This window comes from Sodiomyces alcalophilus (assembly GCF_042370955.1).
Source record: "Sodiomyces alcalophilus JCM 7366 unplaced genomic scaffold ACRALscaffold_9, whole genome shotgun sequence".
NCBI lineage: Eukaryota > Fungi > Ascomycota > Sordariomycetes > Glomerellales > Plectosphaerellaceae > Sodiomyces > Sodiomyces alcalophilus.
The window spans coordinates 956,727-976,450 of record NW_027263540.1 but is presented as its reverse complement, the minus strand read 5'-3'; the positions used below and the strand labels follow the sequence as shown (position 1 = coordinate 976,450).

At 40.9% G+C, this 19,724-nt stretch overlaps 1 protein-coding gene across 1 annotated transcript; it reads right to left on the bottom strand.

The window, feature by feature from the left end:
• Positions 1 to 633: 633 nt before the first annotated feature.
• ACRALDRAFT_2022974 (uncharacterized protein) lies at positions 634 to 11,661 on the bottom strand (the record flags this gene model as incomplete). The annotated part of the gene is made up of 4 exons (XM_071020117.1): positions 634 to 1,583; positions 1,680 to 1,747; positions 1,790 to 1,823; positions 11,652 to 11,661. 4 exons carry the CDS (start codon positions 11,659 to 11,661, stop codon positions 634 to 636), a joined length of 1,062 nt encoding a protein of 353 aa, XP_070871307.1.
• Positions 11,662 to 19,724: the final 8,063 nt, after the last annotated feature.

Here is a 19,724-nt window from a genome sequence, read left to right as displayed (position 1 = left end):
TTCCTCTATGACCTTCAGGGATACTCGGGTCAGGCTTTCCCTCATTCAGGTTTCCCTCATTCAGGTAGAGATTTCTTATTTCTTATAAATACACGGAACCTTCTCCCCTTTCTTTTTTTTTTTCTTTTTTTTCTTCTTAGTAACTGGCGAGAAGACGATGGTGGAATTAGGCGGGAGAAATTTCGTCAAGGCAGGGCTAGCGTTTGTATTAGCATGTAAAACAAGGACCAAGGGCGCTGGAGGATCGATCTATCTCCGTTGACTTCCCGTAACCGAAATCACCGCCTTCCCTGGTGGGATTTGATAATAATGTTTGTTTGAGGATGTGGTTCAAAAAACGAAAATTTACTTGATATCGACGACAAGCTGAGGAAAGCCGATTCGTGTGTCTGTAGTGGCCCATAAGACTGGCGTAGCATGATAGTATTGCCTTTTTTGGAGCGGACAAGGGGGACGAGCATGCGATGGCTGCCCCCAAGGAATATGGGTATAGCCACATTATTATCCACTACTTCGGTTCCGTTGATTCTTTGCCATATCTCAACACACGGACGCCATGACTAGGCTGAAGCCCGCCCCTCGTCCCTGCTTCGCCGACCAGAGCAAAAGCAGAAACAAATGGTACAAGGCAACTCAGCCCAACATCATTTCATCTCCATCCCCGCTGTCACCGCCAGCGAACCCCATCTTCCTCCGCAACCTCATGGCATTGGCGTCCCTCCCTCTCCGCTCCTGGCCTTCCTGAATCCACGCGTCGTAAGCGTCATCGCCCTGCCGGACCTTCTCCGCCACGACGCCCTTCATGACCTCGCCAGCGAATCCGACAAAGTTGTGCCGCCGCAGCGCATTCTCCCATCTCCATTGCCGACGTTTTTGCTCCTCCCTTGCGAGTGTCTCTTGGTCTCCAAACTCGATGGCCGCGATGCGGGGGTCGCGCACCATCGCCAATACGTTGAACCGTATCTCGCTGCTCGCATATGTCGCGACCCGATCCGCCAGGATGCCCACTACCCGCGAGGGGAACTCCTCGGTGCTGCAGGGGCCGTGCGTGACGGGTGCCGGCTGGAGACCATCGAGCTCGTACAGGGCGCCGTCGATGGAGGAATAGGCGACGAAGTGGAACGCGTCCTCGCCTTCGTTGCCCGTCCGTTGCGTCTCATCCACGAACGGGCTGCTCTTGGCAAAGCTGTTGTGCACCTCGCGGATCAGCTCCGAGTTGCTCAGGGCCTCGCCACGGAGGTCGGGCGGCAGGGCCATGGCGAACTCGCGAAACTCGCTAAGCTTGTCTCCCAGCTCCACCTCGTCGCCCTTGTTCATGATGACTGACAGCAGAGCCTGGGTGCCGCAGGCGTTCTGTATGGTTTGACGTGCGAAGAAGAGCCGCTCGGCCGCGTTTTGATCATATGATTCTTTTGGTCGTGGGGGTAGTCCATCTGAAGGATAGCGGAAGAGAAATATAATGCCGTACACGGGTTGGAGCAGGGCGAGCTCTTCAGGGGAGAGTGTGAGAAGTTCTTCGAACTGGACACCTTTGACGCCGAGACTCTCGAGGAGGTAGGTGAAAACTCCAGCATCCGACTCGACTGCGCGATACACGGTAATCAGTCCGTAAGATCCAAGAGTGAAAGATGAACGGCAGTGTATTCAAATAATAAGGAGAGGGGAGCGGGTTTTCTAACTCGTGTTCCAACCACCGCTCATCTTGCTGGTAGCTAGGTGGATGCGCAAGTCGACAGGAAGAGCCAGGCTTCGATATGATTGTCCCAAAGTTCCCGAGTGGTTGCACTACCTAACCAGGCCGGGGAACGCGGGGGGAGGGGGTCCTGGTTGATGATGATGATGATAATATTTAACGTCTAGGAGATCTCCAAGGGGAGCAAAGGACGCCCTATATCGTACTAACTATATATAAATACCTAAGATAAGTAAGTAGGGAGGTTCGTGTGTATAAGGGGGTATACGGTCTCCCGGAGCGTTAAACGCCCACGGAGATTTATCGCCCTAAGGCAGGTTTTTTAACTAGCCAGAATTCCTGATATCCTCGATATATTCGCGCGCGAGCGCGTGTTTAATCTCCTAGTAGCCAGAGGGTCGTATATAGGGGATACCGCGTTAGGAAAAACCTCTTCCTTCTTATACCAGGAAAAGGGGAAAAACCCGCCGTAGCTGGTTCCGCGGACCGGAAGACGTACGACTGCTTATATGGTTAGCGCCCTCCTATACGCACTCGACTAACTAGTCTATCTTCTTCTAGATATCTAGAGCGGCTCTAGTAGTAGATATTAGTAGCGGATTATTAGTTATCGCCTAAGGGAGCACTTCCTTTCCCTTCGTTTTTTCTACTTCCCTTTCTAGGTCGGTACTGGGTAAGAAAAAGTGCGAAATTAGACCTTTATTAAGGGCCTATTAGGGGGTAGCCCGAAACGCAGGCTCCTTCGGCCACGAAAGCACCTAAGGCCTATTATTACGCTAACAGCTATAAGCCAAGACCTAGTTATAAAGGAGGGAAGTGGAGGGGGTCCTGGACAGTCTAGCCTTATAATAATGAGTTATTTATATAGCCCCTGTTTGCTATTTGCTATCCACTTAACCCGAAATAAGAAGATAACGCGAGCGCGTGTATAAGTAAGATATTAGCTATAAAGCAATAAGTATTATATACCTGTATATATTAGAGTAGGGTATTAGGATTATATAATATATAATAGCCTTATATAACTAGGATATTAAAATTATATAATATATATAAAACCTGACTAGGGAGCCTAGATGGATTAATATTCGGGCTATAAAATGAGGCTAGTAGTGAATTTATATTATATATAGCGTATAACTTAATTACGTAAAATAAGCGATCGATCTATTAATTTAATTAACTCTATATAAAACTCTAATTATAGTGCTAAAGTCCTGCCCTTATTCTTACGGCAGATCCACTCCCACTTTCGGGCCCGGAATAACCCGTTCCGAACCTGCTTTAGGCCAGCCTATACGACACACCCCCCTAACTAAATAACTATTCGGCAGTTACTTAGCTAAAGTGATTTATAGACTTCTTTTATCGATATATCCCCTTCTATAACGTCCACGTAGCTTCTATCGAACTTCTTTTTTAACTCCTTTAAATACCCCAGTAAGATCTCCTCTAGCCTATTTATATAGAGACGGCCCTGTATATCTATTACTCCTACCTGCTTCCTAGAGCTTATAAACGTTTCTCTAGATAGGACCTTCGTTAATCTATTAGCGACTATATTAGCGCTTATAATATAGCTAACTTTAATCCTTCTATACTACTACGCCTCTTATAACCAATAGTTATATATATCTATATATCGTAATCGTGTATTTAATAAAGCGATCTCCGCCGTTAGTAGGCGTATCGTTTAGCTATTATCGTATCGTATCCTTAATCGTGGATCATCGAATATTATACCTATCGCCTCTAATAACCTTTTCGTGAATATCCCTTCCTTCGCACCTTATATACACTAAAGCAGCTCCGCCTTTATTATTAACGTTATAACCGTTACTTATTTATTAGCTCGCTAGGCTACTATACCTCTATATAGGCGTATTATCAGGGGTTTTTCGTATAAAGAGTAAAGAGACGTCGTAAAACAATTAAAAAGGCAATATAAACTAATAGGTCGAATTTAGACTTAAATTATTCGCTAAACCTCTAAGTTAGGAGTTTAGCTTTACCCACCCCTTTTATAGATAACCAGAGCCTCTCCCTTAAGAACCTTATAGAATCCTCTTGAAGTTATCCCCAGGACCACGATCTATACGTCGGTGGTCCTCCCTATCACACTATACCAGACCGACCCGGATAGTACTAGTCCCGGAGCCGACTCGACTACCTATCTCCGAATACCACGCCCTATCTAATCCCCTTTATAACCATTAAGATATATTATTCCCTCCTATTTAGGCTATCCCTAACTTCGATAAATTATATCTATAATATCACGCCCCCTCCTCTAATACTTATATCCCTAGGAGTAATATAGTTAACCGGGTGCCCCCGTAAAGACCCTCTCCCGTCTAACCTATATCCTCCGGATATAGCTCCGAAGAAAAAGACTCGGCCCGGGACGGCACCCGACTATAAATAGCTTTATTATTATTATTATTCTCTTACTCCGCTATCCTAGCTAACTAATCTAGAAGCCCGGCTTAGGCTATACGGTCCTTCTTAGTTGGTTATAGGGGGGAAAAACCTATTCGGGTAGAAAAACCTCTATACTCTCCTTATTAGGATCGGTGCCGTGTCGGGGCCTCGACGGTCCCGGTAATGACTTAATACGTATCTGGATCATACCTCTAGTCTAGTGGCTAACGGGAAGGTAGCAGGCTAGGGGATTCAGGTTAGCCTAGGATACGGCATACTATACAGGGGGCTAAAAGAGGTCCGCGGTGGTCCCGCGCTCTAGGAATCCTCCCTGTATCGGGGTGGCCGGTTTATTTACGCTTTCCTTTTAGGCGGGGTTTTAGCAGGGGCTCCTGCCTTTATTATTATATATACCTACCGAATTTAGTAATCACCTATAGTTATAGCTAGGTTAATAGAAAATCGTAAGGGCCTCCGCCCTTCTTCTTATTTTTCCCTCTTTTAACCCTTTATCGTGATATTATAGGTTTCCCTTTAAGCCGCCCGCCCCCCTACTCCCACCTTTATTCCCGGCTCTATACCGCAGGTACTAATAAAACATCGGATAGTTTATAAATAAATCGGGTCTCTTATTTCACTATTATCTTATAGTATCATTAATTTATAAGTAGTAGCGCGGCGACGCGGGCAGGAAGTCGGCGGTGTTAGGCGGGCTAATAGGATAAGCTATAGTTAATTAAAAATAACTATTAAATAATTAACGACCCTAAGTTATTAATATAAGTTCGATAGGGTGCTACGGGGGGGCGTATTAGTTCTAAGCTCGGTGTTAACGGCCTCCTAGATACCGCCTAAGAAGAAATAGCCTAAGAAGAAGGGTAACTCCCGCTATTATAAGGCTAAAGCGACGCGAGTATTACTATGGGTTCTCCTAGAGGTGCCCTTAGGGTGCCGGAGTAATATCGCTAGGAGGCCGTCTCTGACTTTAAGTAGATATCTTAGATATACTAAGCGCCTCGGGGGCGATAAGCCCGAGGATATAGAAGTATATACTAATACTACCGGGAAGGGCGCGGTATACTATTAGTATACTAATAGTCGTCGGACTTATAAGGATATAAGTCGGTCTCGTAGTAGTGTCTTAGTAGCGCTAGTACGGTAGTAGCGGGAGTCTAATAATCGGTGCAGGTTCCGGCTATAGCCTTAAAGCATTAATAGCGTATCCTTAAACGCTATTAGGAACTTATAACTATTATCGCTAGAGGTAAAGACGGAGCTGTTATAAGTCGTGTCCCTAGGGGTACCGTAACTATACCGCGCTGACTTTATATAGGCTCGGGGTCGGCTTACGGCGGCGGTAGTATCCTTTAAGCGCGCCGCTAGGCGTACTCGCCCCGCCGGCCGCCGCCGCGGTGGTAATGCTACGCTAGCTAGCCTAGAGCGCCGATTAAATCGGCTAGAGGGAATAATCGCTATTCTATTAGAGGTGGCCGTATATATCTTTACGGTCCCTTTACGGTAGAGTAAAGCTAATATCGCGGGATAGGGCCGCGAGTATAATACTAATAGTAATAATACTACCGATAATAAGAGTAGGGAGGGAGGTATAGAGACTAAGGCTAAGTAGAGGGCAGGTACCGCTATAGTATAACCCTTTAGTGCCGCCGGGGGGGTCCCGGCTTATAGGACCCCTAAAATGAATACGAAAGTCTGGATCGGGTGCTATCTCTATTCTGCGTGGTCTATACCGGAGCGTATAAACAGCTTAAGTTAGCCTATACTAGGCTTCTAGCTCGTAAGCCACTATTCGTATCTATATTATAGCTATCCTATCCTAGGGCCTTTTATAAATAACTTATTAAAGCCAGAGCTAAATATAAATATAAAGATTAATCCCCCTAAACCTTTAACTATTATAGTAAAGCCTAAATAAAGCTTTATAGATTCTTTAATACTCCGCCTTTAAACTATTATTAAAGACCTTATAAATAATCCGTAAATAATCGGATCGCCTAGCTAAATATAAAGCCTATAGACTTAAAGGAGTATACGCGACGCTTTATTATTATCTAAATAATAAACTATAGGTACGCTTCTAATATAGCAGGTATACCTAGATTATAGAGTAGGCAGGAGTAACTATATAGGCTTTACTTAAGGTCCGATAACTATTATAGAATATATTCTAGCTAATCCTCCTAGCTTATTATTATTTTCTTCTCTTCTCCTCTTCGCCTATTCGAGTAACTATTACTATAGCCTTATTCTAAAGCCCTATCTATAAGTTATTCCCTATTATCGTATCGTAGTAACTTATAAGGTCTTATCCTAATAGTTCGTCTCGAGTTCTTTAAAGGTCTTCCTATCGCGTTACGCGAGGTTCCCGGCGGTTCTTTAGTTCTAGTAGTTTTAATATCTAGGAATAGCTTATTATAAGGATTCGTTACTTAACTAATAATAATTCTTAATAATAATATACCTTAATCCCTTACGGAATAATAATATAAGTAGCTACTATACGTGTTTTCTGAGTTTAACTAACCCCTATATTCTAGTATAGCTCCTTAGAAACGCTAGTTACGTGCGGCTAATAAGTTAGCTTATCTGCTTAAGTCCGCTAATAAGTCTCCCGCTAAAAAGACCGTTACTCCTTTAAAGGACGGTAAGAAGGCCGGCGGTAGCCTTAATACCGCTACTAATAAGTCTCCTATCGCTAAGAGCGGTATTATTAAAAAGACCACTAAGAAAGGTGGTACTAATAACGGGTTAACTATACCCAGCGCGGCGTCTAAGACGCCCGCTAAAGTAAAGGGGCCGGCCGCGCCTAGTACGGAGGCGCTTATAACTCCTACTAAAGCGCGCTTAAATAATAAAGGGTCCGCTATACCCGGCGTAGTGTCTAAGATACCCGTTAAAATAAAGGGGTTAACCGTACCTAGTACTAAGTCGCTTATAACTCCTACTAAAGTAAGGGGCCTAGCCCTCCCTAATAAAGATACCCTTAATAGGGTCGGCTATAAGGCTAAGGAAGTGCTAGAGAGGTTATTCCTAGCGTTCGACTCAGATAATAGTTCGGCTAGTAGTCTATCCACCGCTAACTAGATAACTCTAGTCGGACGTCTAGTCGACTATAATAGCGATAACGATTATATCGATAATAGTATCGTCGACTACGATAAGGATATAACTATATCGGGTAGCGCCAACGGTATCCTCTATATTAGTAGCGATAAAAGCGATAATAATAACTTCGTCCCTAGTAAAGGTAAGAGCTCTTTAGGTGATAATATCTTTAGTAACGATAACGTTACCGATAAAGGTCCGGGGGCTAATAGGGGTAATAGCGACGCTATACCTTCTAATAACGGCACTCCCTTAGGCCTTTACCCGATTTAGGAGGTGGTTATAGGGGGCGACCTCTATAACCTCCCCTATTAACGGTATTACTCGGGATTTCTTAATATTATCTTAGATAGCTAAGGTCCTATTATTTTTTATTTGTGTCACGACTCCGACTAGTAGTCCTCTAAGTGCTACTATTACTAGCACGACCAGAATAATAAGAAATACGAAAAGGTATAGTTATACTCCCCGCCCGCTATAGACCGCCCCGGTATACTAACTTATTCCTAGATAAATCTTCGCGCTACTTATACCGCTATCGCTATATAAGATACGCTTATAGACGCTATTAGATATAGTGGCTTTACCAATAAGAAGCTTATAAGTTATCTCTCTCCACTTCCTTTAGTATACTCGTGCTAACTTCTCTCTGCCAGCGTGCCCCCTATAAGCTCTAGGGGGAGCTACGCCGGGCGTATACTAATAATCAGTACTATAACTATAATAGTTCCGATACTACTCGGTATAAGTATTCTCGGGCTAACGCAGTTACGGAGGCTTAAATTACCTCTTATAATATTTAGGCCCGGGAGTCCTATAAATAGATAAAGGCCCTTCCTTTAATTCGTGATCTACTAAGAGTTACGAGCGGTGTTAAGACTCACGGCGATAACGACGATAAGGAATACTTCGCTAGTCTATAGGTATATAAAAAGAAATAGATCCGTTAATCTAACTTAGAGGGGTACTATATATATATAGTCCGATTACTACTATTTTCTTTTTTTTTCTTTTTAGCGTTTAGGATATAATATAATGAATTTTAGTGAAGATAAAGATAGTGACGCGACCCCCCGGGGTTATACTAAGATACATTAATAATACTAACGAAGGACCCTATAGGTTTATAATAGTTTCTATACCTTCCGCGCCCTCTCCTCTTATCGATTATAATATTCCTAAAGAAGTTCCTCCGGGATATAGCGCCTTAGCTCCTAGGTATTATCCTTATACCTATAATCCGCCCACTTAACTAAATACTGCCTCCTCTTCCTATTAAACCGATAAGCTAAGATCTCCTCCACCTTATACTCCCCTAACTCCTGCGGCTCTATATCTACCTTTATAGGCTCGGGAGCCTAACTATCGCGAGACCGCTAGGGCTCTAATAAAGAGATCGGGAAAATATTATAAATCTTTATTAACTACGGAAGATCCAGCTTATAGGCGAGACTATAATAACTAATAACTAAGATAATACGGTACGGCCCGAGGTATTTAACCGAGAGTTTCTTACTAGGCCGTTTCTGCTTAATACTTTTCGAGGAGATTAAGATATAGTCCCTTACCTTAAACCGCTATTAAGTCCGCCCGGTATTATAAAACCTCTTATAAGACTCTTAAGCCTTCCGAATAAAAGTTTCTATTACTTAACGATTAGCTATTAGGTATTTTACCCGTTATTTAGCAGATACCGCCCTAATATCTAACGACTTAGGTAACTAGACGTTATTAGGGCTATAAGGGTTATAGCCTATTAATACCATAGAGGGCGTCTACTTAATTACCGAGTACTATACGGTGTTATAAATAAACTACGTAAAGGATAGCTTATCCACCTAGTCGGTCTGCTCCCGCGAGTAATACCTATAAAGGTAGTCCTTAATACTCTAATTCTAACGCTTCGTTTACTTATCGGTTTAAGGGTAGAACGTAGTGGATATCCTATCGTGGATGCCTAAGAGACCGTATAGGGTCCTCTAAAACTTACTTATAAATAAAAAACCCTGATCTAAAACGATACTATCCGGTAACCTATAAACACTAAAGACTCTTAACTATATAATATCGGCTAAACCTTTAGCGGTTAGTGCACTATTATTAGGGATATAAAGGGAATACTTTATATAACGGTAAACCACTATAAGGATTATATCCTTTTTCTTTCCGCCCTAATTAATAGGAGGGAGACCTATAATAAAATTAATTAAGATCTCCTAAAACGGGTAAGATAGAACCGGAAGACTAGCTAATAGGCTATAAGGCTTATACTGCCTCCCCTTAGTCCTTTAATAAACCCTATATATAGGCACGAACTTCTTTACGTCCCGGGATATATACTCCTAATAGAATAAGTCCGAAATCCTCTTAATCGTTTTGCCGGAACTATAATATCTAGCGGTGGGTTTATCGTGGAAGGCCTATAGGATCTTCTTCCTTAACCCCTATATATCTAGGATAAAAAGGCGACCTTTAAAAAGGATTAGGCCCTTTTTATCCCTTAACTATAGGTCGGATAACCGGTTCTTCCTAGATAAAGAAATATAAAAGGGATTATCCCTTTAGGTATTAGCCACCTTTACCTTTAAACTTAGTAATAAGTCCTCGGAAACCCTAGGTAGTCTGCCCGCCTACTCTACCACTCTTAATATAAACTTACGGGTAAACCTCTTAATAGGCTTCTAATACTCCGCGTTTAGGTCCGCCTAATTAGAAATATACTACGGCTTCCGCGATAGACTATTAGCCAGATTCTAAGCTCCTAGTCGATACTTAATCTTAAAGTCGAATACCGATAGCTCCTCTAGCTATCGCGTATACTACGGCTTAATCTTTAGCTTATCTATTAGGTACCGATAATTAAGGTAGTCTATTAGAACTTCTACTAGGGTCTGGCTATAGGCTAGGTAATGCCTTTAATACTAGAATACCTTAATAATAGCTATTAACTCTGTATCCGGAGTCGAATAATTTAACTCTATACCTCTAAGCTTCCTTAAAAAGAACACGATAGGATACTATACCCGATCCACACACTAATTAATCACCGCCCCTAAAGTAAACCCCCATATATCCGGCTTTAGTTAAATAAGTAACTTAGGATCAAAATACCATAAAACCGGAGCCTCCTAAAACCTCTAGCGTAACTTATTAAAAGCCTCCTTCTCCCTTATAGATAATATAACTATATCTTTTACTCCACTCTTCTTTATTAAGTCTAAGAATAGCGCCGTAATCTTTAAGTAGTTCTTAATAAAACGATAATAAAACCTAATAAAACCTAGGAAGATTTAGATAATCTTTATAGAGTTCGGCTTTTATTAATCACGGATAGCCTTAACCCTAGACTAGTCTATACGAACCCTATCTACTCTAATAATAAACCCTAGGAACTCTACCTTTTAAGTCCTAAATATATACTTCTCTGGATTCGCGTATAGCGACTACTCCCTTAACCTCCCTAAAACCTCCTTAAGGTATACTCGATAAACCTTAAGGTCCTTACTATAAAATAAGATATTATCTAAATAAACTATATAAATCGTGTTAACTAACCCGCTTAATACTTAGTTAATATACTATTAGAAACTGGCTAAGGTATTAATAAGCCTAAAAGGCATAACTAAGTACTCGAAATAACTATAGCGAGTCCTAAAAGCTATCTTCTACTTATCGCCGGGTTATATATAAAGTCGATAATAGGCGTCCTTAAGGTCTAGCTTAGTAAAGACCTTTAACGATAAAAGCCGGTCTATAATCTTATATATTAACGGGAGTAGCGTACGGTCTTTACGAGTAACCTTATTTAACCCCCGATAATCTATATATAGTCTTAACTTCCTACCCTTTTTTAGTATAAAAAGAATAGGAGTACCCGTAGGGCTAGTAAAGTAACGAATCTAACCTTTAGCGAGAGCGCCTTAAAGGTACTCCTATAACGCCGCTAACTCCTCCTCCGCTAATAGATAAATCGGCCTAAACGGGGGCGTTTTCCTTTCCTCTAACTCGATTCCGTGGTCCTATTAATAGTAACTAGGTAGCTTACCGGCCTCCTCTATATTAAATATATCTAAAAACTTATAATACTGCTCCGGTATAGCTACTAATAACTCCTCTTAACCCACGGGTAAAGGGTCCTCCGGGGGTTCGGGTAATAGTTTAGATAAGGGAGTAGGCGTGGTCGTATCCTCTAAGATATAAGCTTAGACACGGCTAACCCGCGCTACCTAAGACCTAATAAGTCTAATAGTCACCTTCGCCCTATTCGTAGCCCTCTTTAACTCCTTCCGTAAACCTATAAACTTTAACTCCTCTTTCTAAATCCAAAACGTCTAACTCTTCTCTGCCTAGTTAACTATTAGTTTATACTTAGTTAACTAGGGGATCCCGAGGATAGCCTTTAACCTATTTTTACCTAAATCCATAATATATAACTCTATATACTATATCCGCGTACGATTCTAACTATCTATAATCCGAACTATAAATAAGATCGATCCGAGTATCTAGGTTATATATTCCTTATTTAACTACCTAACCTCCTTAGGGGGTCTAGTAATTATTTTACTAGGGGGCACTACGCGTTTATTAATAATATTAAAGTTAGTAGCGCTATCTAGAATTATAACTTAATAATCCTATCTACTATTTAGTCGTATATTAAGCTTTACCCTTATTAGACTAGGGGGAGGGTCCGACTCTAAGGGCGTGTTATCCTAGGCCTAACCCTATAGGGCTTAAGGTATAGCCTGCACCTAACCTAAAGTGGATCGACTAGGGGCCATGGCCTCCTAATTAGGGTTAGTAGCTAAGGTAGAACTTTAGCCGGCCCGCCTATTCCGTAGGCGAGGGTAAAAAGGTCGAATATAGCCCTTATCTCCGTATTTATAATATTTCCGAGGGCCTAAGAATTCTAAGGTTCCGCTAAGGTTATCCCGCGGTTAGGCAGGGGTAATAGTAATAGCCGCGGCTATAGTAATAGGGGGCGTAGGCGAGTCTTTATAACAGCCACTAGCTTAGGATACCGAGGGTTTACCGTTAATCCGGCGCTTCCTTTTATAACCCTAATTACGGGGTATATAATAGCCACGGTCCTAATCGGATAGTTTACCCTTATAAGGTAACGTGACTTTAGCCTAGTAAGCCGCGATATTTAGCTCCTAGAAGGTCTTAGGTAGAATCCTAATAATAATTTAATTATATAGAGGTCTATTTAGTTTAGATATAATAAACTATATACGCTATTTATCGGGAAGGGGGGTAGATACTTTATTAAATAAGGAATCTAACTTATTAAGAAATTAATTATAGGTCTAACCGGGTTACTAAGAGGTCTGTTTTAAAAAGATCTATTCCGTAACTAATAACTCGCGAGTCTTATTATTAACTAATTACTCGGTTAAGAAGGTCTTTAGCTCGGCCTATATCGCCTTTATCGAAGAACCGTAGGTCCTCCTTTAGTAGGCTCGCTAATAGGACTTCGTATTTCTTTTAAAGCAGCTAGCGGTAAAATAAACCTTCTTCGCCTTTATTATAAAGCTAGCGGGGTTAAGGTAAAAGCATTCCTTAATCTCTTTTATAAAGGTTCTAAACTAGTTATACGACTTACTATCCTACTTTAGGTTTAAGAGGTTTACCTTAAATAGATCGCCGCGACCTCCTCGGGGATAATAATAGTTCGCCGAGGGTCCGTAAAGGGGTAAGGTAATATCCGGATCCTCGCTACGACGGATAGCTTCTAGACGTTTTAACTTACGCTCTCGCTGCTTATATTCTTTATAGTGGTTTAGGAGGAAGTCTAGCTCCTCGGGAAGCAGTTAATCTAGAGAATAGTTCTTTAGTTCCTTAATATTAAAACGCGTATCCGACTAAGGCTAAGACGGTGGTCTTATAGTATTAACCGGGGGAGCCACGGGTATTTCACGCTAAGGGACTATAGGAGGCTTACGCTAAGGTGCTAGGGACGGTTCTAACTACGGCTCTAGAGGGCCCTGCGGGATAATAGTCCCCTATTTACTAGGCAGAGGCGTAGTGGTGTCGCTTCCAGGACTAGGAGATAGCGTATGCTTACGAACCGATTCATAATCTCTATCCTCGGGAGGAGTAATACTAAAGCGTGTACGAGGAGGTATAGTTATTTATTAGCTAACTAATAAAAGTGAATTATACTTATAACTCTTAATAGTCGTTATACCTATTAGAATAGTAAAGCGAATAATATATTAAGGGCTTTTTATATAAAGAGTAAAAAGACGTTATAAAATAATTAAAAAGGTAATATAAACTAATAGGTCGAATTTAGAGTTAAATTATTCGCTAAACCTCTAAGTCAGGAGTTTAGCTTTACCCACCTATCTTATAGATAACTAAAGCCTCTCCCCTAAGAAACTTATAGAATCCTCTTAAAGTTATCCCTAGGACCACGATCTATATATCGGTGGTCCTCCCTATTATACTATACCAGACCGACCCGGATAATACTAGTCCCGGAGCCGACTCGACTACTTATCTCCGAATACCACGCCCTATCTAATCCCCTTTATAACCATCAAGATATATTATTCCCTCCTGTTTAGGCTATCCCTGACTTCGATGAATTATATCCGTGACACGTATTATAAATACCTTACTGCTTTTTCGATTAATTAAATTATCCGTAAAAGACGCGTTAGTAAATACCTTAATAGAGTCGCCTCTACCTAGTTCTAAGGCGTAGGTTTATATAGGGTAGCAGATATTAGATTAAATAGTCGGCTACTTTATAATACTAACGGCTTAGGTTTATATTAAATCTATAGAGTCGAGATACTATAAAGGCGATATCGGGGCGTGTAATTACTACGGCGTATAGAACGGATCCTATCTTATATTAATAGGTCTTAACGGTAGTGGACTTCCCTGCATACGGTAGTAGCTCTACTGGCTTTATAGGGCTTATAGGCTTATAGTTAGATACCGTTAATAGCAGATATCCTACCTTCACGATATAATCGCGTTATAATAACTATATCTGCCTTAAGGGACGGTTCCGAATAACCTTAATCCTAAGGAATCATTATAGTAGCTGCCCGCCTTATAGAGCATAGTGCTTTCGGAGGCTCGCGATAGCTTATTCTATCTCTTCCTTAAAGTCTTCCTTAAAGCCGATCACGATCTCGTCTATATAGAAGAACAGGATCAGCCTATAGCATATAAAGCAGCAGGGCTCTTACGGCACTATCTAAAACCCGTCTCTTTTTAACACTTTTATAATATACTTTTACGATAGTAGTAGAGACTCCCGTAGCCCGTATAACGCCTTCTTTAGTAATAATAATTAACGCGGCACCGCGGTCCTAGGCGGGAACCGTATATATATATTATATAGTAAGGGGCGTGTATGAACGCGTTAACGACGTCGTGCTATATTAAGGATAGGTCGAAGCGGGCCGCGATCGCTATTAACGATCTAAAGGAATAATTAGCTAGCATAGCTATATATATATCTGCTAATAAGTCTTAATACTATTAATCTCCGCGGACCACTAATCTAGCCTACCACCTCTATAAAAAGCCGAGCTTATTAAACCTATAGGTTATTACCTATATACAGCCAAGCACCTAATACCCCTTCGCCCTATCCTTTAGCACCGTGATCCACAAGCCTATCTCTTTATAACTTTTTAGGTAATGCCTTTAAGCTTATCGGAACAGGATCTTATATAGGTGGTTTTCAAGGTCTCGTTAATTTCTTAAAGGGGCCGGCAGTTACTTACGGTATATTTTACGGGGTTTTCTAAGTGCGTTGTTAATTTTTAACTTTATTAGCGGCTTACTATTTAAGTTACGGACTAATAGAGTATATCTTCCTGCGTTAAACGCAGAGATCTAGACTCGGTTACTGCTATAGCTTCGAAATTTAGCTTCCCCCTGCTCTATAGGCATATAGCCCATAAAAGCAGCCGCCGTGAGCCCTGTCTAAGGAGGGGTTTCTAGTAGAGTTAGAAGGTGACTATTATCTAGGCGTTAGTAATTAATCGCGGCATTAGAGAAGTCTTTTTTTAGCTCCGGCCTAGTAGACTCTATAAGCTCCTCCTACCGTTCCTGTCTCTCGGGCTCTATAAACAGTTCCACCCCCCGAGCCTTAAGGCTAGCAGGCGTAGCCCTTAGGAGAGGTCCGTTAACCTCGCTACCCGACTAAAGGATAGGCTCGAAGTATGCTATTATAAACGTATCGGCTACTTTATCTTACGGTTCGCCTTATTCAGTTACGTGTATATCTAGTAGGCGGATCTAATTAATAATATCCACTAGCTCTGCTTCTATTAATTAACGTAAATCGTCCTTTAGTGCTTTATGACTACCGTTACTATACTCCTATTTATTAAAGATAACGTTATATATACGAATAATCCCGTTGCTTCTAAGGCCAGAAACCTAAATATAGTAAATATTCGTTAAATTGTATCCTATAAGGTAGCCGATATAGGCCCGCAGCGCTAGTCGATTATAAAGCTTTCTAGACCTTATCAGAGCTGCTCGGGTTATAGGAAAGGCTTTATAACCAAAGGCCCGAAGGTGGCCTAGCTACGGCTTACGTTAATAAAGGACCTTAAACGGGGTCTTCTAGCTAAGGCGTTATTTTAGCGTTATGTTTTATATATAAGCGGTAAAAGGAAGGACTTTAACCTATAAAAACTTAGGTAATCGGGTATGGATTCGTAAAGCTTATGCCTTTAATATAATAACGGCCCTAGATCTTTTGGCATCGCTATTCTAAGCGGGGATCTCTGCTCAAGAGGACTCTAATTAGATACTAAAACCCTTAGCTAGGCCCTGTATCTTAAGCAATTATATTAGTTTATTATTATACTTAAAGACCTATACCTACCGGTTAAATTAACTTTAAACCTATTAGATATATTAGTTTATAACTATATAGATATCGGAGGCCCTCTTTAACGTTATAACGTAGCAGGTAACGAATCTGCCATATCGATCCGTAAAGAATATAATCCGTATATAGCCCTTAGTGGTTAGTTAGAAATCCATAAAGTCGATCGCCTACCTCTCGCCGGCATAGCTTAGAGCTATACAGGTCCGCCGGCTAATCTAACGACTTATCTTCGATTAAGCGTAGGCGTTAGACTCTACTATTCGTGGCACCTTTAGTTTAACGCACTATAACTGCTCTTCCAGTTACTTTATTATATCAGGGCCAGCGTGCCCTAAACGGAGATACCATAGATTACTATGGCCTAACTGGTTTTTCTCTTAATCGGTTTTCAAAGGGGCTTCTTACTAGTCCATAAATAGACTAGTAAGATAGAACACTATTAACCTAGAAGAGCAGCAGTAGCTAGGGCGTTAGTGACTAACAAGAGCTTTATAACAGTTTAATCGTAGTGGACACTTAGCTTATAAAGGATTAATCGATCACGGCGGCGTATATAATCGTTTAGCGGCTCCTAATCCTACTAGTAACCGTTCTAACGTATCTTCTCATTAGAGACTAAGTTATAGACAAACTCTTTCTAGTGGGCTATATCTTTTAACCGGAACTTTATCGGGCCGGCCGTTCCTTTTTGTATAATAATAACGTCTCTATAATCTTAAATCGGCACCGTTATAATATCGCCGATTATAACGTTACTAGAGTGGGCCGGTCTATAATCCGTAAATCTGCTTCTATTATAGAAAGCATAGGAGGTGGCACCTAAGTCTAATATAGCGGACTACCGTAAAGCATCTACGGTCGCCGAGAGGGCGGCCGCCGGGGCTTCTAACTGGCGTGGCTCTATTCCGTTATTAGCGCTACCACCGTCTTCGTTATTAGTATCGGTTACTTTACCGCCGCCACCGACTTTATTATTATTATCGGTGGCTTTAGCTCTTCTAGCCGTATATAGTCACGCCTCCTTAAAGACTTTATTAGTATTATCGCCATTACCGCCGCCGCCACCGACTTTATTATTATGATCTATGACTTTAATATTACTATAGACTTTATAGTCGGTAACGGCGGTTCTTTTCTTTTTATTTCGGGACCTAATCTTCTCCACGGCGCCTTATAGGTCCCGGTCTATCCTAAGGGACTTCTCCACGAGCCTCCGAATAGAGTCGTTAGCTTAAAAGCCCTCCGGTGCTAACTCTAGGAATAGTATATAGCACCCCTATAGATTATGGCCGCGACGGTAGTATACCGGGTACTCGTCCTTACTAAAAAGGGATTATCTGCGCTTAGAGCTTATACGGTTAGTCGACTTACTTTTAGGGTAGGCTATACTGCCCCGCTAGGCTCCGTTCCGGTTAGCCCTCCCGGCCCGTTATAGCCTATTATTATCGTTACCTTTCAGGTTTAGGGCTAGGAAGGCTATAGTTCTATGGCTTCGAGTAGGCAGCACGTTAAGTTATTCCGCCGCCTTCTTCCCTTCCGCGATAAGGGTTATCACTAATACTATTTTAAGGTCTAGCGTTACTTCCTTTATATCCACCTAGTTACCTAGGGCAGGTCGTATAGCGTTAAAGAAATCGTTAATCTAAATCTCCCGGGGTTTATTATATATCCCGACGTTATTATAGTCTTAAAGCCGGTCCTGCTAATCGCCTAGCTAGGCGGCCACGTTCCTTAGGTTGGTGGGCGGCTTATTCTTATAGAGATCGTAGTTCTTTTAAGAGTCTTTTATACGGGTTACGATATAAGGTGCGGCGTCAGCTTATACTGCTATAAGGATCTTTTCCGGGGTCGTGCCCTTTATTAGGGCCTTCCGTCTTTTCGCTATAATAGACTCTTTTATCCACTTAAGTATGCTGTTAATACCCTTCTAATAGGTCGTATAGTCCTTACGATCTTCCTTATATCGATAGTAGTCTTTAGTATAGGCGGAGTTGCCTATAACTGTTAGCTCGGAGATATTAGTAGGTTACCCGTTAACGTTAGCGATAGAGGCGTAGAAGGTAAATTCGGGACGGGTGGCTCGCTATAGGCGAGGGATTAGATTATTAGGGCGTAGGAAGTGCGAGACTCCGTTATTACGGGCCCTGACTTTATAAAGGCATTGCTATAGCTCCTAATCTTCGTGGCTTATATAGATAGTCGTATTTAAGGTTATAGTGGTTATAGCTATAGGCAGCTCGGCGTAAATAGCTTTAATGGGTTATTAAGCAAATAAAACTCTTAATTATTACACACAGCGTCTAACTTAAGTACGTAAAATAAGCGATCGATCTATTAATTTAAGTAACTCTATATAAAACTCTAATCGTAGTGCTAAAGTCCTGCCCTTATTCCTACCATAGATCCACTCCTACTTTTGGGCCCAGAATAACCCGTTCCGGACCTGCTTTAGGCCAGCCTATACGACAATTCATGGCTATACGGCCGAAAGCTCTAAGTACCATAGCCAATTTATATATACTGTTCGAGTCGCAACGTACGTCGTATTATAAGTACCTAGACATACTATATAAGTTTATTTATAAAGATATACCTAGGTACCCTTGTTATTATAAGCCCGTAGAGTTCAATGGAGCTAGGATAAAGGCGGAGGGTTTAAACCTAAGTTGGCTAAATGGAGATATATGTGTTTTGATGATAGGTGGAATTTGCTACTTAAGATGTATATACAAATTGGCTGTGGTACTTAGGGAGATAAGGGGTGGCGTTATTAACCTATATCTAGCCATATTCTATAGCCCGGATATCAATCCGTCTAGGCTCCCTAGTCGGGCCCTATATATAATAGATATTATTATACTAGAGTCATTAGTATAAGGATATTATATATTCTTAATACCTAAGGGTTAATAAATAAAGATAGGATATTCTAACTATTCTATTTAGATATTCCGACTATAGTTCTAATATACCGTAAAAACTTATTATATCCGTATCTTACCTAAATTGTTTTTAGCCATGGGTCTACTTCCCTGCTATAGCGTATAATAACTTTCCGCGACGTCGCGTTTAGTCTTCTATGAGTCCCGGCGTGGATAACCAGAGCATTAAAGAAAAAATTACAAATTACAAATTACATTATAAATTACATATAATATAATGTAATTTATCCGGATAAAATTACATTACATTATATGTAATTTGTAATATAATTTTGTAATGTTAGGGAAAGATTACACTTTTTCTATATATAGATTAAGAGAGTATTTTAGGATATATAGTATATATCGTTATAACACTTAATATATTAATATATATCTTATTTAATATACTTTAAGAGAATATTATAAGCTTAATAAGAATATAAGACTAATATATTCATTATAGTCTTACGCTTCAGGGGTTTATCTTCTTACTAACTTTAATCATTAATATTACATCGTCTTTAAGTTTTAAAGTACTGATATCATAGTTCCAACTTCTATATATAAGTAGTTAACTAAAGTCCGGCTTTCGTATAGTAGGTCTATACTATTTAAAGAAAGAAACTATTTTAATAAAGTGTAATTAGCTATTATATAGTATATATATTACAACTAACTGACTATGGTA